This window comes from Bos taurus, chromosome 15, assembly GCF_002263795.3.
Source record: "Bos taurus isolate L1 Dominette 01449 registration number 42190680 breed Hereford chromosome 15, ARS-UCD2.0, whole genome shotgun sequence".
Lineage (NCBI taxonomy): Eukaryota > Metazoa > Chordata > Mammalia > Artiodactyla > Bovidae > Bos > Bos taurus.
This window is the reverse complement of record NC_037342.1, coordinates 17,161,477-17,185,860: the sequence shown is the minus strand read 5'-3', so window position 1 is coordinate 17,185,860 and position 24,384 is coordinate 17,161,477. Positions and strand designations below refer to the sequence as shown.

The 24,384-nt window shown below is 37.7% G+C and overlaps 1 protein-coding gene across 1 annotated transcript in view; it reads right to left on the bottom strand.

Moving 5' to 3' along the window:
• Positions 1 to 24,384, bottom strand: part of ELMOD1 (ELMO domain containing 1) — a gene marked incomplete at its 5' end in the record, with an annotated part of 60,304 nt that overhangs the window by 11,040 nt on the left and 24,880 nt on the right. The window contains 4 exon segments of the mRNA NM_001078108.1: positions 3,012 to 3,145; positions 4,247 to 4,297; positions 7,715 to 7,783; positions 10,766 to 10,899. Of these exon segments, the coding sequence (NP_001071576.1) occupies positions 3,012 to 3,145; positions 4,247 to 4,297; positions 7,715 to 7,783; positions 10,766 to 10,899 (388 nt within the window).

The following is a 24,384-nucleotide window of genomic DNA, read 5'->3' as shown; positions in this document are numbered from 1 at the left end:
ACAATGCCTGGAGTCTCAAATGGGAAGATCTGAAGGTTGGGGGTGGTGACTTGACAGCTGGTGGCAGGAATCATTTGGAGGCATATTCACTCACATGTCTAGTGGATGCTGACTATCCACTGGGACCTCCTCTGAGGCTGTCAGTCTCGATTACTACATATGGCTCCTCTGTATGTCCTGGATTTCCTCACAACACAAAGGAATCAGATCCCTTAAATGGTGGTTCATGCTTCCAAAGGCAGCTCAATCCTTGATCTCCAGATCAAAACTTTTTTTCTTTAAAAATATTATTTTATTGATATATAGTTGTGTTACAATGTTTTGTTAATTTCTTCTGCATAGTAAAGTGACTCAGTTATACATATATGCACATTCTTTATAATATTCTTTTCCATTATGGTTTATCATAGGATACTGAATATAGTTCCCTAGGATATACAGTAAGACCTTGTTGTTTATCTTGTTGGAGTTGTGTCTGCTAACTCCAACCTCATTCCATCCCTTCCCCAATCTGCTGTTCCTTGGCAACCACAAATCTGTTCTCTACATCTCTGGGTTTGTTTTTGTTTCATAGAGAGGTTCGTTTGTGTCATAATTTAGATTCTACATATAAGTGATATCATATGGTATTTGTCTTTCTCTTTCTGACTTACTTCACTTAGTATTATAATCTCTAGTTGCATTCATGTTACTACAAATGGCATTATTTCATTCTTTTTTTTATGGCTGAGTAGTACTGCATTCCATTGTATATATGTACCACATATTCTTTACCCACAAATGAAAGCCTTTCCTAATGTAGCCCTAGAAGTCACATAGAATGAATTCTGCTTATTCTACTGGTCAACCAACTGGTCAGCCCAATTGGGCTGGGATGACAGGAACACAAAAACCCTACTTTTTAACAGAAGAAGTGTCAAAGAATTTAAGGACATGTTTTTAAGCATCTCACTCAAACATCTGATAATAATTTGGCTCTCTGCAGTGTATTTTACTAAATAAAAAGCCAATTGGAGTAAAAGTTAATTGGAAGTGCTAAGCACTAGGTAGGTTTTGCTGATAGTGAGCATGACTGTAGAGTGATACGGCTAGGCTGTTTCACGGGACAGACCCAGAGGTCAGCGTTTTCAGCTATTTTCTCTTGGGATGTTCAGATTTCAGAGAAGGCCTTTGTCAATCTCTTGACTGGCTGCCAAAGTGATAGGAACCGGGTAGGAGAAGGAGCCTGGGTCTCAGTCTTCATCATCACTTTCAGTATGGTTTGCCATTAGCTGTACCTGATTCTCATAAGACCAGAAACCCTTTCTTTTTCTCTCTCTGGAAAGTAACCAGCCTTTGCTGAGGAGGCGTCAGGACAGAAGCTGTCTCTTGGAAAATGGGATTTAGGCCTCTAAGAGATTCTTAACATATTTTCAAGCAAACTTGCCAGTTTTGGTCTTATGTTAACCCTCATTTATGAGATATTTAATGCTGCCAATTCTTAAACCTTTTGGAGAGTCTTGTGGAATAAATCAGGTTGCTTCTTACTTTCCATGCCACCTGTTAGGGATCTGCTTTCTAAAGCAGATGTCCTGATTAAGTCTCTCGCTCAGTTGTGTCTGACTCTTTGTGACCCCGTGGACTGTAGCCCACCAGGCTCCTCCATCCATGGGATTCTCCAGGCAAGAATACTGGAGTGGGTTGCCATTTCCTTCTCCAGGGGATCTTCCCGACCCAGGGATCGAACCCAGGCCTCCCACATTGCAGGCAGACGCTTTAACCTCTGAGCCACCAGGGAAGCCCTGGATGTCCTGATTAGGCAGATATAAGAGATGACAGAATCCTAGATAATATAAGCACTATTAATTTAGGAATCTAAATAAAATAAATATCTGTTAACTTTTGACTTTATCACATTTTAAAAATGAACCAGGGAACAACACTTTCCTGTGGTAGATTTGGGGTGGAATGATGGGGTCTTAACCATAATTAGAAACAGTGCAGACCTGGTTACCAACTTAACAGAAGGAAAAAAAAAAGCTAAAAAAAAAAAAAAAAAAGGAGAAGAACTTTGACAGTTTCTTGCTAAAAAAAAAGCTTAAGTAAAGCCATCAGTGCAATAAGCAATGTCTAAATGAACAGGAGCCTGGCGTGCTCCAGTCCATGGGGTCACAAAAAGTCCGACGCGATTTGGCGACTGAACAACAAAAACTACAAAATAACTTAAAAGGCATTTCTTCTATAAGTTGCTTAGGGTTACTTGATGATTTGGCAGATTATCTTTCTATGTTCCTCCAAACCAGTTAACGTCTGGCCTGCAAAGATAATAACGACATATAGCTACATTTTAAGATTCTGCCTTTAAAACTGGACAATAGCATACCAGGACTCTACTAAACAGTCTGATCTTTATCATCTGAAACCTCAGCACAACTGCAACCTCAGGTTCAGGGTCAACAATAATTCCCTCTATTAGCACCTACAGTTAGAAGGAACTGCAAATACTACCCTCTGTAGCAATAGTGGTAGTGGTAAAATTAATACCAACAACTCCACCACCATCTGTATCCCCCACTAAACCCCCACCTCCTCTTTCTAATGCTCACGGAGCACTAACAATGGGACTAGCCAATAAAAGAAACATTTTATCTTCATCTCATTTTGCATCCATTTTATAGATGAGATGGCTGAGGTTTAGGGGAGGGTAGTAAATGTAGATCTGGAGTCAACTCAGGCTGTTTTCAAAGCCTGTACGGTTAAGTGTCATGCTGGATCAGAGGGAGAAAGACATCCATGATGTCTTTAAGTCAGATGGGAAGTTGATACATTGAATATTAGGTAAGAGGAGGGAATGAGAAAAGATTCATGATGCCTGAAAATATGTGGTTTTGAATGAGAAAACAAAATACAAACGAAAGGAGGAGTTCAATGGCTCCAAAGCAACCAAATCACAAAGATCTCTCAGCTTCAGCCCTTGCTGAAAGTGTTCTCTACAGAAGTCTATGTCAATAATTAAGCAACGAGACACTTACAGAATGTTTGCTGAAAGTGCGATAATGTTGGAGCTTCTGGAGCGATGTTGTAGAAATGAGTTTTTAGTGCTCCGCTCACCAGTAGATTATATGCCAGATCAGTTATATTGATGCCCACAATTGCAAACGAGTACCTGTAAAGTACAAGCCACAACACCAACTGTGTGTCACATATGGGAAGTAAGCATCTCAAAAAAATGGTAATTTGATTTTTACATTACTATTAAATTATGAGAATGGCAGATTTCCCTTCCTCACAGCCTTATCAAAACTCTGAATCTTATTAATTAACAGAAAATTTTAATAATGTTTGCCAAGAGAATTGAAAGTTTGTATGCTTTAACATACTAATTCCATTCCCAAATATATGAGAAAAAAAAAGAAAATGAAAAAGCCTTATATGCAATGATAGTCATTTATATGGCAAAGATATGTAAATTATTCACATATCCTAAAGAACATGATTGGTGAAATAAATTATGGTAATCTCATCGTGTACTACAGCTAGTAAAACTATATTCCTAAAGATGATTTAAGCAGGATATAAAACAATATATAAGGAACAAGCCAAGTTTTATTATATACATTCAAATGTGAACAAAAATATTCTAAGAATTAAATGCTATAAAATATTAATATGGGTATATTAGAGCAATATGACTAGGGTGTTTCTGTTTACTTCTCTATATTTTTGAAATTTTCTATAATAAATCAAATATTACTTTTAAAATGAGGAAAAATTAGTATCTTAATACTCAGGGTATATTTTCTAGTTCATTTTCCACATGTCTATTCAAAATTAAGTCAAATGGATTCTTAAGTCTTCTCTGGTACTGTAAATCCAGCACATAAAAAAGAAGTACTCTGTTCAGAAATATTTTTGGATGACATGAGGCATTATGTCCTAAAGTAAAATTTGAACTAATAGCTAGACACTTGATAGAAATCCTTAAAAGCAAACTAGCAAATACAATTCCAAATTATGATTTTTGAAAATCATTTCCATACAGTTATAACTTTCTAAACCTTATGACTAGAACACAAGCAAAGGAGTATCATATAATCATATAAGTAAATCCAAATAACATAAACAGGTCCTTTTCAAAACTGGATTATTTATTTCCATCAGGACAAGTGGATTTTCATCCTTGCCATTTTTTGCAGTGCTCTTAGGACATTTTGTTCTGGTTCTGGCTCAGACTGACAACCCGTTATATATGGAGTCCCAGACTCACCCAATTGCTTTATCCATCCTTTTCTTCTCCCATTCTGCTTTGCTGAACTTGCTGAATAAATGAGTGAACAAATAAGTAAATATGTAAGATCTGATCTCTAATTAGCAGCTGTTCTCTTTTAATGTTTTTTCTTTAAACTGTTGACTAGATGTGGGGAAGCCTATAACTAAGTTATGAAACACTAATCAATTTAAATGTTATTAACTAAAAAGCTACAATGCAATTTGTACAGAGCTCAGAAATGGAATTATTTAAAGCCATGGTATTTATCCCTTATTCACTATAGTACAGTAGTGAGAGACAGACCTAAAAGTCAAATGTACTCTTTTATGTTATCCATTAATTATCAAACAATACTTCCTCCATGAAACCTCATCTGGTATTGCTCTCTCCTCTAGCAAGATTCTACCTCACTTTCTCATGATTTCCCACACTGCACTTCATCTGGTTTTCCCTCATGGTAATTATATTATTTAACCTTATTTGTGATGTCTTATACACAGCAGATTCCAAATAAACATTTACTGATAGTGAAAGAAAGAAAGAAGGACAGAAAAAGAGGGGGGAGGGAGGGGAGAAGGGAAGGAGAGACACATAAGCTTTAAAAATTCTGTTCCAACAAGTGCTATAGCATATCCTCTTGCTAAGCTGAGATAACTAACCCATAGCAGACACATTTTAACACATTTTTTATAATTGGAGCTTATGAATAAGACTATCTGAAGAAATGGTACTAAAATAAAGGCATTCTGAAAATACTAACTTGCATTCTATTATTTTGTGTACTTTCTTATGCCCCTTCTCACCCACTTCCATACTGCCAACATCTTGTAGGCAGGAACCACCTTGGACTCTTCTCTGTGGCCAATGTGACCTTCATTCAGTGCTCTACACTAAAAACTGTCATTAGTCTTGGAACTAAATACAATTTTCAAACTAGAGTTATTACGAACATTTAGCTTCCATCTAAGTAAGAGAAAGAGTTCTTCATAAAACAATGCAAACACTACATCAAAAGACACACATGTTATACACAGCACAAGCCCACAAAAACATGATGCAAAATTGGTGTTTTACTCTAAGTACTTTCTACTCTATAAATGACTGGCTCTACTTCAAAGTAACTGTCTTTAATTCATGTCAAAATAAGCCACTTCTTTTTAAAGTGTAACTGCCAATTATCAGCCAAAGAGGCATCGGGAGATTTTTACCTTAACCGACTCATACCCAAACTAAAAAGAGTTAGGTGTGAAATTTAAGAAATTTTGTATAAACAAATTTATAAGCAGCTCTTTTCAACAAAGCTTTATAAATTCATAGTGTCTCTGTATTTTGTTAAATTAAATCTATCTGCATTGGAAATGTAAGAAAAGGCCAAATGACCTCCACTCATTTCAATACTTATAAGTAATGATACTCTATAGGATGTCCGAGCCCAAACAGAAGGAATTCCTCTCTTCAGGAAACATCCACACCACAAACAAGCACAAAAACAAACTGTCAAAATTCTCCTCTTAAACTCCAATCTACTTTTATCCCTCAAGTTACTTCAGGATAGATCTTGACAAGAGCAACAATGTATAATGCTTGCTGAAGGGTAGACAGGGAAAACCTTCCTTTAGTATTTACTGGCTTCTCCCTGTTCAGCACCTGAAATATTCAGGGTCTGAAAGAATCTGGGGTGATATCACAATGGGTTAATAAATATTTCTTTCAGATACTGGTGAAGGACAGTGGTAATTTCAAGACATTCTGATTTGCATTCAATGACATTTACCATCAATTTGAAGTGGTTAATAGTTGAACTTCATCTAGTCAATTTTATTTGTAGCTTGAGGGACAAAGGATTTGCATGCCCCTCCACCCCACACATTCTAGTCTCTTCTTAAGTGTAAACACACAAACCCTTAATACTTCCTCTCTGATGGCCAACACAGGATATAAAATTATAAAGCTTTTCTTTCAGAATGGTTCATAGACAAAACTAATCCCTCTCCAATAGTTTATTAACAAATATTTTAAGCTTATTGCCACTTCCCAAGGACCATGAAGGATTTATGTCTTCTACTTAATGCTTTTCCACAGAATAACAGTGCAGACAGACTCCTCAGCCAATTTTAATTATAGAGACTTCAGAATCTCTACATTAACAGAAACACGTAATTCAATGTAGTTAAAAAATTAAAATAGCTTGATTTTAGCCACGCAATGTATGAAGAAAGAGTTAAGGGATCTTAGTGTTTTTCTCAAAGTAAATAAAAGATAAACAAAATGAAAATTTAACCTTATAAAAGATTATAATTATAAATTTGGGAAGTATAGTATAATTTAATGAATCTTAGCCATTGAAGCTACAGTCAGTATAATATAAGATAAGAGGGGAGCCCCAAAGTCAATCTATACCACTCACAGATTCTGAGAGTGGTATGATAAAATTTGGGACTTATTTAGTAATCATGAACACTAACAAGGACTCTGTTCATGCTGAGGAGCAAAAAGTGATACAAAAATATGAATATATAATAGAAGAACTCCTTATAATGAGAGTGCTAAAGCATGAATATACTCTTCATAATAATACAATTAGAAATACATTAATAGAAGCGTTAATATGCTTTGTGCAACAAAATTCCCAAATAAAATGTCCATCTCTTGGAGTAGATGGGATCAGAGATATGTGGTAATGTGTTCAGCCTTAGGTGACATTTCAAAATGTTTTTTCAATAGACACAGTTGTAGAAAAACTCTGACATTTTCTATCAGGTCAGTCTAATCTGATTTTTCCTTTACCAAAACGCAGGCCAAATGTAACAAACTATATTATATAAAATGTCGGGAAATGTTTGCTTTTAGAAATTTTTCATGAATTTATATTTCTTGAAAAATTCTTACCCATACTTAGCCTAAAATAAAAGTGAGAAAAAGCAAAAGCAAAGAAAAATACCTTATTTCCTCTTTAGTGATATCCCTTAATGCAATCGGTTAAAAAAAATTTAGAAAGTTAAATGAAAACACAAACAATTTACAATCTGGAATTTTATTAAGAAAATAAAAGAGCCTCAGCAATTTCAGACGTTCTCACTTGGTCTCTGACTCCAAGACTTCCATTCTTCCCTCTATTCCCCCTCTCTGGTCTCTTGTGTTTCACTTCTTTCCTACTCTACTGTCTCCTTCCTCTATGCCCATCTACTACTCAGTCTTCTCAGACATCAGGGGTACTACTAATCCCTTCAGGTAAATACATATTTCACTTGAACTGTGCCACTCTACATCCTAAAACCTGTAACAAGTCTGACATTTTAACTTTCCTATTCAGCATTTGTCAAAAGTGCTTGTTTAAAAGAGCTGTAAGCCTCACTTTTGGTGGCTTGACTCTCTTGAGAATCTCATCAATAGAGCCATATAGGAGATGAAGTTAATTCTACCTAATTTACAAAACCTAATTCACCTTTTATTTTTAATGATTACCTGCATTTGGGGTGAAGAGAATCAGAGAGGACCTGCTGAGCTGCTGCAGCATCTCTTTCTGCAAAATACCTGCAGTTGGAGGGAAAAGAAAACCATAACTCCAGACCTTATGAATACATTCATTTCAATCCAATTTGAGGTCATTTCGGATTCAGAGATGGATACCAACATAAGTGATATCACTTGTTTCAGCTCCTCCAGAGAATGAACAGCTTTTCATAACAGAATTTTCTAAATACAATGAGAATCTAATAGGGTAGTTGTAAAATCCACAAAGTTTTAGGAATGATTCCAGTAGGTTTGAACATTTAATTATGAACTTTACCATTCCCCAGAGAGCCAAAGATATTCTTAATGAGAGTTATAGATTCTTTTGTTTGTTTGCTTTTAATTTATTTTTTAATTGAAGGATAATTGCTTTACAGAAGAGGGTTACAGACTCTTAATAGGAAGGCAGGATGAGGCCCCTCAGAAGGCAGAAAAGGCCTGGTTGAAGGCAACATGGTGAGAGGTTCTGACAGCCAAACAGCAGAGAAAGGATGAGACTAGATGAGGGTCAGTGTATTTTCTTGGAGAATATTCTTGGGGTAAATTTTGGATGAAAATATCTTACAGAGCATAGAGATGTTAAAATTCTGTTTTGGGGGAAAAGGGGCAATGAATTTCCTAACAAATACAAAAAGCTTACATACCCTCAAAAATATATCATAAAAGTTACTTCGTAAAGGCAATTATAAAATACAATTAAGTATAGCATATATTATTTGATTTGATGTGTATATAATTTCCTGAATATATCTAAAGGATAAAACAAGCTCTTAAATTTTCTTACAAAAAGTTCAAAGATAGTCAGCAAATTTCATAAACATATCTGTGATTATTAATGAAATTGAGTCTCTTCATACTTTTGTTGATCATCTAGGTTTCTTCTTTTATAGCCTATCTGTTACTATTTCTTGGTCCAGTATATCTACAAATACATTCAAATAAATAAGATAAATAAACCCTCAGAGCCTAATATACTAGAGATGGATCCTTTATCATGTATATGAATGTCAATCTTGGTTTTCATTTTGTCTATGGTGGCTTATCTTACAGAAAGTTTCACTTTTAATGTCTGAGAGCCATTGATTTCTCTTTTACAGCTGGGCTTTTTTGGTTTTTGTCTTTAAGAGATCCCTCTTTACTCACATATTTCAAAGATTTTCTCCTAAAAGTTGTAAACAGTTGTTTTTGACATTCATCTTGTAAACTGAGGCAAGATAGATATTTATTTTTCAAATAGAACGTCCCAGCTGTACTTATCAAAAGCTCATCCTTTACATACTTATTTGCAACCCCACCTTTACTTTTCTATTCATTCACACATTACATAATAATGTAACATTTAAAACACTTCATAAAAGAATGGGTGACTATTCACACAAAGAACAAACTAGTGGTTACCAGTGGAGAGAGGGAGGAGGGACAAAATCAGGCTAAAAGAGATACAAACTGTTGGGTGTAGGACAAGCTATAAGGATGTATTTTAAAACGTGGGGAATGGAAGCAAAATTTTCTAATAACTGTAAATTTAATATGACCTTTAAAATTGTATAAAATATTTACCATCTTAAGAAAAGGCATGGGTGATATTAAACTTCTTAAATTTAAAATAAAAGCAAAGATCTAGGGGGAAAATGGGTGCTATTAAAAATGTCAGTTTTCTTCTTTTAAAAACATATCACTACCCTTCCTAGGAACAACCTACAAGGACTCCTTTTTTCTTGAAAATGAATGGCTACAAATGACCTAATTTAAGCATGAAAAAAATAATGAGGACAATTATTAAATCACATAAACATACAAAAACCAGGAGTTAAAATGATAATTAAAAATATAGAGATAAAGCCAAGAAAAAAAAAGTGTGATCACTAACAAAAGAACTAGGGCACCAACTCCTCCCTCTGAAAACTGGTAACTTATTTACTTGAGCAGCTAGCCTGCCTGTATTTTAGAGAAATCAAACAACCATATTTAATAAAAGAAACTGTCTTTACAGAATTCCAGCCAAAAACTGTGGGAAGAATAACAAAATTAGAGAAGCATTCTATGTACAATTAATTGGTTCAGTGACGATCACTGGAGGAAATGGTTAAATGGCTAGATGGCAACTGAGCCATCAGGCTGTGATTCCTCTGATTCATCTCAGCATAAAACTGAGAGTGGGGATGCGACACTCTCAACATGAACCTATTCAAGTGTTTCCGAATATCTCTTATTTTCAAGAAATACCGGGATGGGTACAGATGCAAACAGACAAATATAGACTGTGGGACATTTTATAGTACTGGAAACTTGACCTAGATTCTTGTATGAGTTTAATGACATGACTGGGAGTGCAAAAGGAGAGGATAGAGGGGGGGAAATTGCTTGAATTAAAAAAGACCAGAAAGATAATCATTAAGTGCAATGCATAGATCTTACATGGAACTGGATTATGACAAACCAGCTATAAAAGACATTTTTGAGAGAATTAGGAAATTTGAATATGGTCAGGATATAGATAATACCAAGGAATCATTGTTAATTTTGTTAGGTGTAATAATGTCATTGGGGTTAATGTAAGGTAATATTCATGTCTTCTAAAGCTACATATTGACATATGAGACTGAAACTACAAACAGTATAAGATTTTCATTAACATAATTCTACCAAAAAAAAAGTGCTGCAAGTATTTCAAAATGTCAATAATTACTAAATCTGGATGATCAGTATAAAGGGGATTCTTTATAATCTTCCCTCTGTTTTTGTATACAACTGAAATTTTTCATAATAAATAATTAAAATAAATTTGAGACTTGTTTAAAAGAATGCATGAAGTTTGCCAGATAAAAGGAAGATGGTAGTAGTTTTTTAAATTTTATGAACCTGAGTTGAAGTCAGAGGACTTGAATGTTTACTTGGAGTCTTCTGGGAAGTAGCTTCTAGGACTAATAACTCAACTTTGACATTTCTATATAAGGAGGCCAGACATAACTTTAAAGCTCAACCATTCTTCATTTTACTTACTGCAAATTGTACAGTCCCAAAAGTCCCATTCCTCGGAAATCTGTTTTAGGATCATCACCTTGGAAACCAATTTCACACCATTGCTTAGAAATCCGGGACTCCAGTGGAGTATTGGGCTTCAAGAATTTCCATAACTGAAGACAAGGGAAAAATTAGCTTGTTAATATACACACATACAATACTATTTCTTACTGGCTAAAATTTAGTAAACTACACTATTAAGAAGAACTTTGGAAATCTGAATATATGCAAGTATATTACAATTGCAGATCTGATTATCTTTCAATTATCTATGACAATAGCTCTCAAAGTATGACTGAAAGACTCCTCGAGGGAGCCTAAGATGTTTCCAGGAAGCCGGGGAAGCAAAAATTATTTTGTAATAGAACTAAGAGGTCAGTTGTCTTTTCACTCTCATCTTCTCATAAAAATACAGTGGAATTTTCCAGAGGCTGAATGACATGTGATGATATCATTGATCTGAAGGCAATGGAATGTATACTTGTGTATATTTTAGTGTTTTTAATCTTTCTGTTTTAGTTCCTAGTCAGTGATAGGTTTATGTGTATATGTGTGTATCAGTGCAGTTCAGTTCAGTCGCTCAGTCGTGTCTGACTCTTTGCGACCCCATGAATCGCAGCATGCCAGGCCTCCCTGTCCATCACCAACTCCTGGAGTTCACTCAAACTCACATCCATTGAGTCAGTGATGTCATCTAGCCATCTCATCCTCTGTCATCCCCTTCTCCTCCTGCCCCCAATCCCTCCCAGCATCAGAGTCTTTTCCAATGAGTCAACTCTTCACATGAGGTTGCCAAAGTACTGGAGTTTCAGCTTTAGCATCATTCCTTCCAAAGAACACCCAGGACCAATCTCCTTTAGAATGAACTGGTTGGATCTCCTTGCAGTCCAAGGGACTCTCAAGAGTCTTCTCCAACACCACAGTTCAAAAGCATCAATTCTTCAGCGCTCAGCCTTCTTCACAGTCCAACTCTCACATCCATACATGATCACTGGAAAAACCACAGCCTTGACTAGATGGACCTCTGTTGGCAAAGTAATGTCTCTGCTTTTGAATATGCTATCTAGGTTGGTCATAACTTTCCTCCCAAGGAGTAAGTGTCCTTTAATTTCATGGGTGCAATCACCATCTGCAGTGATTTTGGAGCCCAAATAAATAAAGTCTGCCACTGTTTCCACTGTTTCCCCATCTATTTCCCATGAAGTGACATACACAAAATCTTCTACAAAAGTGTTTTGGAATCTTCAAAAACATGTAAGAGAATAAAGGGAAGGGAAGAAAAGGAATAATTTTGAGGTCATGCATTAGTCAAGTCCTCAGAAATGATTAGCTAACTTTATAGCAAAACTATTAGCAGCACTGTTAACAAAAAGAAAGTGAACTGACTTGAGTTTCATTTTTCATTGAATAACAGGGACAAGAATAAATAAGCATCATATAGTTGAATAAAGAAAGATGTTCTTGGATTACAAGAATCAATATGTGAAAATGACTATCCTACCCAAAGCAATCTACAGATTCAATGGAATCCCTATCAAATTACTAATGACATTTTTTCACAGAACTAGATCAAAAAATTTCTCTATTTTTATGGAAACACAAAAGATCCTGAACAGCCAAAGAAACCCTGAGAAAGAAAAATAGAGGTAGAGAAATCAATCTTCCTGAATTCAGACTATACTACAAAGCTAGTCATCAAGGCATATTGTACTGGCACAAAAACAGGCATATAGACGAAGGAAATAAGAGAAAAAGCCCAGAGATAAACCCACGTACCTATGGGCACCTTAGCTTTGACAAAGGATGCAAGAATATACAATGGGGAAAAGATAGCCTCTTCAATAAGTGGTGCTCGGAAAATCGGACAGCTACATGTAAAAGAATGAAACTAGAACACCTTCTAACACCATACACAAAAATAAACTCAAAATGGGTTAAAGCCTTAAATATAAGGCCAGAAACTCAAAACTCTTAAGAGGAAAAAGGACACTCTTTGACACAATTCACAGCAAGATCCTTTTGACCCACCTCTTAGAGTAATGGAAACAAAAACAAAAATAAAGTAGCAGGACCTAATTAAACTTAAAAGCTTTGGCAAAGCAAAGAAAACTATAAACAAAAACTATAAACAAAGGAAAAGACAATCCTCAGAATGGGAGGAAATAACCGCAAATGAAACAACTGACAAAAGATCAGTCTCCAAACTATACAAGCAGTTTATGCAACACAGGATCAGAAAAACAATCAAAAAATGGGCAGAAGACCTAACCAGACATTCCTCCAAAGAAGACACAGAAAATGGTCAACAAACACATGAAAAAATGCTCAGTACGCTCATTATTAGAGAAATGCAAATCAAAACCACCATGAGGTATCACCTCACACCCACTAGAATGGTCATCATCACAAAGTCTACAAACAATAACACGCGAGAGAGAATGTAGAAAAAGGGAACCCTCTTGCATTGTTGGTGGGAATGTAAATGGATACAGTCACTATGGAGAACAGTATGGAGATTACTCAAAAAACTAGGAATAAAACTACCGTATGAACCAGAAATCCCACTACTAGGCATATACCCTGAGAAAACCATAATTCAAAAAGACACATGTATCCCAATGTTCACTGCAGCACTATTTACAATAAGTAGGACATGGAAGCAACTTAGATGTCCACGGACAGAATATGGATAAAGAAATTGTGGTACAATCTATACAATGGAATATTGCTCAGCCATAAAAAGAATGAACTTGGGTCAGTTGTAGTGAGGTGGATGAACCTAGAGCCTGTTATACAAAGTGAAGTAGGTCAGAATGTGGAAAACAAATATCATATATTAATACATATATGTGGAATCTAGAAAAATGGTACTGATGAACCTATTTACAGGGCAAGAACAGAGACACAGAAGTAGAGAATGGGCTTGTGGACACAGCTGGGGAAGGAGAGGGTGGGATGGATTGAGAGAGAAGCACTGGAATATATATACTCCCATGTGTAACACAGATAGCTAGTGGGAAGTTGGTACAGAACACAGGGAGCTCAGCATGGTGCTCTGTGATGACCTAGAGGGTGTGATGGTGGTGGGGAAGCTCGACAGAGAGAGGATATGTGCACATTTAGAGCTATTTCATGTGGTTGTACAACACTGTAAAGCAATTACACTTCAATTAAAAATAAAAATATATTGTCACCCTGCTTATTTAACTTGTATATAGAGAACATCATGTGAAATGCTGGGCTGGATGAAGCTCAAGCTGGAATCAAATTTGCTGGGAGAAACATCAATAACCTCAGATATGCAGATGATACAACCTTTATGGCAGAAAGCGAAGAAGAACAAAGGAGTCTCTTGATGAAGGTGAACGAAGAGAGTGAAAAAGCTGGCTTAACTCAATATTCAAAAACCTAAGATCATAGAATCCGTTCCCATCACTTCATGGCAAATAGATGGGGGAAAAAGTGAAAATAGTGACAGATTTTATTTTCCTGGGCTCCAAAATCACTGTGGACTGTGACTGCAGCATGAAATTAATAGATGCTTGCTCCTTGGAAGAAAAGCTATGACAAACCTAGACAGCATATTAAAAAACAGAGACATCACTTCGTCAACAAAGGTCCATCTAGCCAAAGCTATGGTTTTTCCAGTAGTCATGTGCAGATGTGAGAGCTGGACCAGAAAGAAGGCTGAGCACCGAAGAATTCATGCTTTTGGACTGCAGTCCTAAAGAAGATTCTTGAGAGTCCCTTGGACAGCAAAGAGAATTAAACCAGTCAATCCTAAAGGAAATCAAGTCTGAATATTCACTGGAAGGACTGATGCTGAAGCTGAAGCTCCAATAGTTTGGCCACCTGATGCCAAGAGTTGACTCACTGAAAAAGACCTTGATGCTGGGAAAGATTGAGGGCAGGAGAAAAGGGTGACAGAGGATGAGATAGTTGGATGGCATCATCAACTCAACGGACATGCGTTTGAGCAAACTCTGGGAGAAAGTGAAGGACAGGGAAGCTTGGCATGCTGTAGTCCACAGGGTCATAAAAAGTCAGACATGAGTGAGCGACTAAGCAACAACAAAAAATAAAAAAGAAAGATCAATAACATTCATGAATAAACCTCAAAAAGATATTATCATTGTTAAGAGTTACCTAAAATAATTTATGATCAATTGCATTTTACTGGACAGATATAAATTCTAGACATTATGCTCTTTATTGCTTAAGAAACTGGTTGTACTTTTTAAACTTCCTATAGAAAAATAAACTCAGAATGTATTATTACTTGAGAGAGTGAGAAAGACTGAGACCCACAACTGTATAAACATGTAATGTTCAAAATATTAGTTCTTTCTAGTAAATGAAGATGGGTATGTAAATTTACTTTTAGGCCAAATTTACTTTTTAGGCTATTAATAATATTTCATGTTATATCTTCATTATAGACAAGTATAAACAGAAATATAAAATTTCTTATTACTATTTAAGACATAATTCACCTTCTAAATTGCTAATTCTATGTTATATGGATTTTAAAGCTTAAAGGGAACTGTATATATCACATCTGACATAGTATAAAGCAAAGTCCAATGACAGGAAATACTAACAAAAAGAGTTGTAATTCATCAAAGTTCTTTTAGGCATGAATGCAAAATTACTTATTATTCAAGTGATACAATATTTTATGTTTTAGCACAACAGGTAAATTCAATCTAAAGGGTGAGAAAAAAATTTCAGAGAAAAGAAAGTATATCTATCATGCTTGAAAATAAAATATCAAACTGATATAAAAAAACTCTCTCTTTTTTTTTAAAATTTAGTTAGTTTTGGCTGTGTTGGTTCTCCATTGCTCAGCAAGCTTTTCTCTAGTTGTGGCAAGCAGGGCTACTCTCTGGTTTCAATGCATAGGCTTTTCATTGCAGTGGCTTCTCTTTTTATGAAACATGGGCTCTACTGCTTCAGTAGTTTCAGCACATGGGCTCAGTAGTTGCCACTCCTGGGCTCTAGAGCACAGGCTCAATAGTTGTGGCAAACAGGCTTAGCTGCTCTGACATATTTCTGATTTTCACAAGTCAGGGATCGAACCAGTGTCTCCTGCATTGGTGGGTGGATTCTCTACTCCTGAGCCACCAGGGAAGCCCCCAGAAATCTCTTTTTATATTGCCCATATAAGAATTTGCCAGTGCTGTTTATTCATCCAAAGACAAAATGTTGTAATTCACTGGAAAAGTACAAAAAACTGAGAGAAAAGATTTCCTTAAAAAAAAAATCCTCTGGGAACTGATTTGGTTACTGCCACAGTGAAAACCAAGCAAACAAAAACAGAATGCAAAGCTCATCATATTCACTTGAACAATATCTGGAAGTAATCTCAAGGCCCTACACAGTTTAAAAATACCTGGTTTGATCAAGTGAGTGGAATAAAATGCCAACAGCAAGCATTTCACTTCTACAGTTAAAGGATAAACTTCCTTCATTTGGAGAATACTTGGTTTGGGAAAGTAAAAGCTTTGAGTGATAAAATGTTTTAAAAATAAATTTAAAAAAGAAATTCCATTTTAATAATTCAGTATATCACAACAGACTAGATTAATGGCTAAAAAGTGTTCTTAATTTCTTAACGTGTCACTTTCATGGAAAATGAAAGTCAATTATGCTAAACCACTTACATGAAGTGCTACCAATTGTACATTTCCTGTAAGAATGCTTGAGTAACTGCCTACTGGATTCTCCTCTGATAGATAAGCTCTTCCCAGAAAAATAACAGGAGGCAGCAGGGTAGCTCTGAAAGGTAAGGTCATTTCTTGCGCCTGGAAGCTGACTGAAATCTTAACTAAGGTGGTGGGCCTCTGGTGAGGGGCTTTGATGAGTCTAGCCATCTAAGGCTGTACTACTGAGAGTAGAATGATTACAAAGCCACCTGCCAACTGCAGGAGACAAGGGTTAGAAGGGTCATTCTTGTGCAGATGACAAGCTAGAGATGTGAAAGCTGCATGCGGAGTCAGTCCATCATCCTGTGCTCTGTTTAATTCTCTCCTCTTTGCATTCAGACTTTATTGCAAGCGTATTTGAACACTTCTGCCCTGTCTCTGGTCTGCCACAGAACAGAAAGAGCAAGGGCATTTGTCTATCTATCCACTGAAGAAGAAGCAGCTCTATGATCAGACCTTTTAATTTTGGGTTATATTTTTTCTGTTAAGTACACGAATCCACCTAAATTTTTGCCTTTACTATTAACTTGGTTAGAAAACACTTAATAGGAATGTCCATTTGAGTAACGCATATGGACAGTGCTACATCAATGTAAAGTGATGTTAATCAGTTGTATCCCAGCCTATGTTTAAACAACCATAAAAATCAAGGTTTTTTTCTTTTCTTTTTAAAATAATTTTATAATTTTGGGTTTTTAAAATAATTTTATTTATTTGGCTGTTCTGGGACTTCATTGCTGGGCTCTTCCTCTAGTTGTGGTGAGCAGGGGCCATTCTCTAGTTGCAGTACCTGGGCTCCTCATTGCAGTCACTTCTCTTGTTACAGAGTGGAGGCTCTAGAAACATGGGCTTTAATAGCTGCAGCACATGGGCTTAGTAGTTGTCGTGCCTGGGCTTAGTTGATCTGTGACATGTGGCATCTTTCTGGGCCAGGGATGGAACCTGTGTCTCCTGCACTGGCAGACAGATTCTTTGCTGAGCCACCAGGGAAGCCTCAGATTTCTTTTTCATGGTTTATAAGGAGAACCACTGATAATGGTCTCCTTTGGTCTCCTATGTTTATATGGAGAAGGCAATGGCACCCCACTCCAGTACTCTTGCCTGGAAAATCCCATGGATGGAGGAGCCCTGGTAGGCTGCAGTCCATGGGGTCGCTAGGAGTTGGACATGACTGAGCGACTTCACTTTCACTTTTTGCTTTCATGCATTGGAGAAGGAAATGGCAATCTGCTCCAGTGTTCTTGCCTGGAGAATCCTGGGGACGGTCGAGCCTGATGGGCTGCCGTCTATGGGGTCGCACAGAGTCGGACACAACTGAAGTGACTTAGCAGCAGCAGCATGTTTATATACATGAAAGCAATTAAATAATTTGGCAATATATCACTCAAGCGTCTAAACCAAGGGTCAGCAAACTTTGTCTGTAAAGGGTTAGACAGCAAATATCTTAAGGCTTTATTGGCCATAAGTTCACTGCCACAACTACTTGATTTTTTCAATGGGGTACAAAAGCAGCCATAGACAACACATAAATGAATGAGCATGGATGTGTTCCTATAAAACCTTACTTAGAAAAATGGGTGGCAGGCCAGATTTTGACCTACAAGTTTTGGTGTGCTTACTTTAGCTCTAAACAATTTTGTGAAGTAGATAATAATGATATTATTATCCATCTTAAAGATGAAGAAACCTAAGCTCAATAAGTTAAACATAAACCACAGGCCAGCCACTGGAAATAACAAATATGAACAAGACATAGTTTCTCCCTTGAGAGATAGCCTAGTGCAGGAATTAAAAGCCCTTTCTAACTATGTGAAAAATGAGAATAATATCAATTTTCTTCATCTGCAAAATGGGTATAATACCAATATTGGTTATTGTGACAATTAAATGGAATAATGCTATAAAACCTTTACTTTAACAATTGACACATATTAAACACTCAAGGAACATCTTATTATTGATTTTATTATTATCAGCTACGGAATTTTAATTAACTGAAGAAGACAATAAAGATCCTATGCCTAAATCTGCTAGAAAAGATTTCAAAACTCAATGAACAACATTTTTAAAAAAATGAGCCAGATTCTACTCTGAGAGTAATGGGTAACAGGGTACCACAGTTGGATGGCATGGCTTAATCTGGGTCATGGTGAATGACAGAGTATGGGGGAGCTGTACATAATAGGATAAAGGAGAAATAGCTTAAAGAAATAAACTGGAAAGGGTCCAAAATGCATGTGAAGATGCCTTCTGGTTTTCTTCTACCAGACACCGAAAACCTGAAGTTTGTAATTGAGAATACAATGAAAATAATCCCTCCAGTGGTATTTTAGAAGATGGAAGGGAGAAGGCTAATAGTTAGTGGCAGAATTAAAAGGCTATTCTAATAGCTCAAGTTGGAAATGATGGCTAAAATAAGGCAGTGGGAACAGGAATCATTTGAGAGGTATTTTAGAGACACATGAGAGCTGGACTGTGAAGAAAGCTGAGCGCCAAAGAATTGATGCTTTTGAACTGTGGTGCTGGAGAAAACTCTTGAGAGTCTCTTGGACTGCAAGGAGATCCAACCAGTCCATTCTGAAGGAGATCAGCCCTGGGATTTCTTTGGAAGGAATGATGCTAAAGTTGAAACTCCAGTACTTTGGCCACCTCATGCGAAGAGTTGACTCATTGGAAAAGACTCTGATGCTGGGAGGGATTGGGGCAGGAGGAGAAGGGGATGACAGAGGATGAGATGGCTGGATGGCATCACTGACTCGATGGATGTGAGTCTGAGTGAACTCTGGGAGATGGTGATGGACAGGGAGGCCTGGTGCTGTGATTCATGGGGTCACAAAGAGTAGGACACGACTGAGAGACTGAACTGAACTGAACTTAGAGACACTCTATGGATAAGATTTAGTGTCTTTTGAAGATGTAGAGCACCTCCCAAATTAGATTACAAGCCATTTGAGAGTAGAAAATATGTCTTTCCTCAAGGTGCCTATTATAGAGGGAGACAGCCATAGCTTTGTAATTCACTAGCTGTGTGAATCGGAGACTGGACTAACATACTTTAGTTTGCTTATCTCTGAAGTAATGAAAACCAAGATTGGGCAAGATGGCAAAGTAGAAAGATTCTGAGCTCACTTCCTACTACAGGCACATCAAAATCACAACTATTTACAGAAAAATCATCAATGAAAAAGACCAAAATCTACCAGAAAAAAAATCTTCTACAACTGAAGATTAACAGAAGGAATAACAAGACAGGTAGAAGGGGTGGAGTTGCAATATAGTCATGTCCCATACTCCAGGTGGGTGATCCACAAATGGGAGAATAATTAGAAATGCAGAGGTTCTCTCCAAGGAGTGAGAGGTCTAAGTCTCACATCAGACTCCCCAGCCTGGGGGTCTTGTGCTGGGAAGATGAGCCCCCAGAGTATCTGACTTTGCGGGTCAGTGGGGTTTTTCTTTCTAAATTACCAAAGGGCTGGGGGAAATAGAGACTTCACCCTTAAAAGGCACACACAAAATCTCACATGCAGTGGGCCTGAGGGAAGAAGCATTAATTTGATAGGCACCTGGGTCAGACCTACCTGCTGATCTTGCAGAGTCTTCTAGGGCAGCAGAAGGCAACTGCAGCTCACCCCGAGAATACAGACTCTTATGACTACCATTTTGAGGAGTTCATTCTACCACATGGACAATGGTACTGGCAAGCACCATTGTAGACAGAGGACCCACCCCTGCTCTGGCCCAGAACACTGTAGGCACCAGCACTTGGACATCTCAGGCCAAGCAACTAACTGGATGGGGACAGAGCTCCCACCCACCAGCAGACTAGGTGACCTTATGACATTTTAAACCCACAGTTGCTTCTGGAATATGGCCCTTCTAATCAGAGAACCAAGAATCCAGATCCATCAATTACCAAGCAGATATCAGTCTAAGAATCACCTGGGTTCTGGCCCTGCTCTCTAGGGAACCTTCTCTAGCCTCTAGAGCAGCCTCACCCACCAGGGAGCAGATAACAGTCACAAGCCTACATACATGGCCTATCTACCAGTAGGCCAGGCCCTGCACTGGGACCAGCTAGGCTCTGGCCCCACCTATTAGCAGGCTAACAATACAAGCTTTGGGATGCTCCAGACCCTACACCCAACTGTATCAGGAACTGACTCCATCCACTAGCAATCTGACACCAGCTCCAGGACCCCCTGGGTCCTGTAGCCAGATCCTTAGATCTGTACTCCACCCACCAGTGTGCCAGTACTAGCCTCAGGGCTACCCAGGATTCTGCAGCAGCTGCCTCCTGAGCTGGTCCAATGGGATCGGTGACTAACAAGCCTGCCATACTGCCCACATAGTCAGCCCACCACAACAGAAGAACCCTTGCAGTTCTCACAGGGGGAATCCCTAAAACATAAAGCTCAGGTAAAGAGAGGGAAGTTTACTGCTGGGACACATAGGATATCTCCTACAAAAAGCCACTACTCCAAGTTTGGGAAATATAATCAACCTACTAGATCATAAAAATTAAAAAAAAGCAGGAGATAATTTCAAGATGGTGAAGCAGAAGAACGTGTGCTCACCTCCTTCTGCAAAAGAACCAAAATCACAACTAAATGCTGAGCAACCATCAAAAGGAAGATGCTGGAACCCACCAAAAAAAGCACCCTATGTATAATGACAAAGGAGAAGCCACAATGAGATGGTAGGAGGAGCACAATTACAATGAAATCAAATTCCATATTAGTGTAGTGGTGACCCACAAATTGGAGAACAATTATACCATAGAAGTTTTCCCACTGTTGCAAAGGTTCTGAGTCCCACGTCAGGCTTCCCAACCTGGGGGTTAGGCAAAGGGAATAGGACTGCTCAGGAAATCTGACCTTGAAGGCCAATGTGGATTCGACTGCAGGACTTCCACAGGACTAGGGAAAACAGAGACTCTACTCTTAGAGTGCATACACAAAGTCTTGTGTGCATCAGAGTCCAGGGAAAAGGAGCAGTGAACAAAGGATACAGAACCAGATCTATCTGCTAGTGTTGGAGGGTCTCCTGAAGAGGTGTAGGGGTGGCTGCGGTTTACTGTGTGTACAAGGGCACTGGTAGCAGAAGTTCTAGGAAGTACTCATTGGTGTAAGCCCTCCTAGAGGCCACCATTTGCCCCACCATCGAGCCTCTGGCTCCAGGGCTGGGTTCCTCAGTCCAAACAACTGACAGAAAAGGAGTGCAGGCCCACCCATCAGCAGATTAAAGTTTTACTGAGCACAGTCCTGCCCACCAGAGAAAGAGACAGTTCTACTAGCCACCAGTCCCTCCCATCAATAAGCTTGCACAAGCCTCTTAGATTGCCTTGTCAACCAGAGGGCAGACAGAAGCATAAAGAACTGAAATCCTGCAGCATCCAGAAAGAAAACTACAATCACAGAAAGTTAAACAAAATGAAAAGACAGAAGATTATGTTCCAGAGGAAAGAAAAAGATGAAATCCCAGAAAAACAACTAAATGAAGTGGAAATAGGCAATCTTCCAGAAAAAGAATTCAGAATAATGCTAGTGAAGATGATACAGGATGTTGGGGGAAAATGGAGGCAAAGATTTAGAAGATGCAAGAAATGGTTAACAAAGATATAGAAGAGAGTCCAAGGCAGGACAAACCCAAGGAGAAACACAATGAGACACAGAGTAATCAAACTGACAAAAATTAAAGACAAAGATAAAATCTTAAAAGCAACAAGGGAAAAACTACACATAACATACAAGGGGACTCTCATAAAGTTATCAGCTGATTTCTCAGGAAAAACTCTGCAAGACAGAAAGGAGTGGCACAAAATATTTAAAGGGATGAAAGGGAAGAACCGACAACCAAGAATACTCTACCCAGAAGGCTCTCATTCAGATTTGATGGAGAAATCAAAAGGTTCACAGACAAGCAAAAGCTAAGAGAACCACCCGATCAACTATGCAACAAAAGGAACTTCTCTAGGTGGGAAAGAGACTAGCAATTTACAAAACAAAACAAACAGACAAAAAACCATGTAAATAGATGAACTGTTACAGCACAACTTTATGGGAACAGCAAACCTCCAAACTACAATAGATACACACAGAAAAGTAAAAGCAACCCAAACACAACACCAAAGATGGTCATCACAAGAGAAGAAAATGAAAGACGAAGGGAAAAAAGAGACCTATAAAAACAAACCCAAAACAATTAAGAAAACTGATATAGGAATACACTTAAATGTAAATGGGTTAAATGTGCCAATAAAAAGACACAGACTGGCTGGGTGAATACTAAAACAAGACCCCTATATATGCTGTCTACAAGAGACCCACCTCAGATGTAGGGATATATACAGACTGAAAGTGATGCATTGGAAGAAAGTATTCCACGCAAAAGAAAATCAAAGGATAGTTAGAGTAGCAATACTCGTATCAGCCAAAATAGAATTTAAAACAAAGACTGTTATAAGAGACAAAGAAGGATGCTACATAATGATCAAGCTACTGCTGCTGCTGCTAAGTCACTTCAGTCGTGTCCGACTCTGTCCGACCCCATAGACAGCAGCCCACCAGGCTCTCCCGTCCCTGGGATTCTCCAGGCAAGAATACTGGAGTGGGTTGCCATTGCCTTCTCTGATAATGATCAAGGGACCGGTATAAAAAGGAGGTATAACAGTTGTAAACATGTATGCATCCAATATAGGAGGCACTTCAATATGTAAGGCAAATACTAACAACCATAAAGGGAGAAATCAACAGTAGCACAATCATAGTGGGGGGCTTAACACTCTGCTTTCATTAACAAACAGATCATCCAGACAGAAAATCATAAGGAAATAGGCCTTAAATGACATATTAGAGCAGATGGACTTAACTGATATTTATAGAGCATTCCATTCAAAAGCAGCTGAATATACGTTACTCTCGTGAGCAATGGGACATATTCCAGGATTAACTACGTGCTAGGCCACAAGGTCAGCCTTAAAAATTTAAGAAAACTGAAGTCATATCCAGCATCTTTTGTAATCAGAGTGCTACGAGATTAGCAATAAACTACAAGAAAAACTACAATAAACACAAACACATGGAGGCCAGTAATATAAAAGTAAAAACCAATGGATCACTGAAGAAATCAGAGAAAGTAAAAAAACACCTAGAGACAAATGAAAGCACAATGATCTGAAACCCAGGAATGCAGCAAAAGTAGTTTCAAGAGGGAAGTTTATATCAATACAACCTTACCTCAGGAAACAAGAAAAATCTCAAATAAAGACCTAATCTTACATCTAAAGCAACTCAAAAAAGAACAAACAAAAACCTAAGTTAGTAGAAGTAAAGAAATCATAAAGATCAGAGCAGAAATAAATGAAATAGAGACAAAGAAAATAATATAAAGATCAATGAAATTAAAAGCTAGTTCTTTGAAAAGATAAAATAGATAAACCTTTAGCTAGACTCAACAAGGAAAAAAACAAGTAAGTACAACTGACACCACAGAACATAAAGGATCGTGAAGGAAGTGAAGTCACTCAGTCGTGTCCGACTCTTGGTGACCCCATGGACTGTAGCCTGCCAGGCTCCTCCATCCATGGGATTTCCCAGGCAAGAATACTGGAGTGGGTTGCCATTTCCTTCTCCAAGGGACTGCCTGACTCAGGGATCGAACCCAGGTCTCCCGTACTGCAGGCAGACTCTTTACCATTTGAGCCACCAGGAAAGCCCATAAAGGATTGTAAGAGACTACTGTAAACAACTGTATGCCAATGAAATGAACAACCTAGAAGAAATGGACAAATTCCTAGAAAGTGCAATATCCTAGGGCTGAATGGGGAAGAAATAGAAAATATAAACAGTTCTATTGCCAGTAATGAAAGTGAATCAGTAATACAAAAAAACAAAA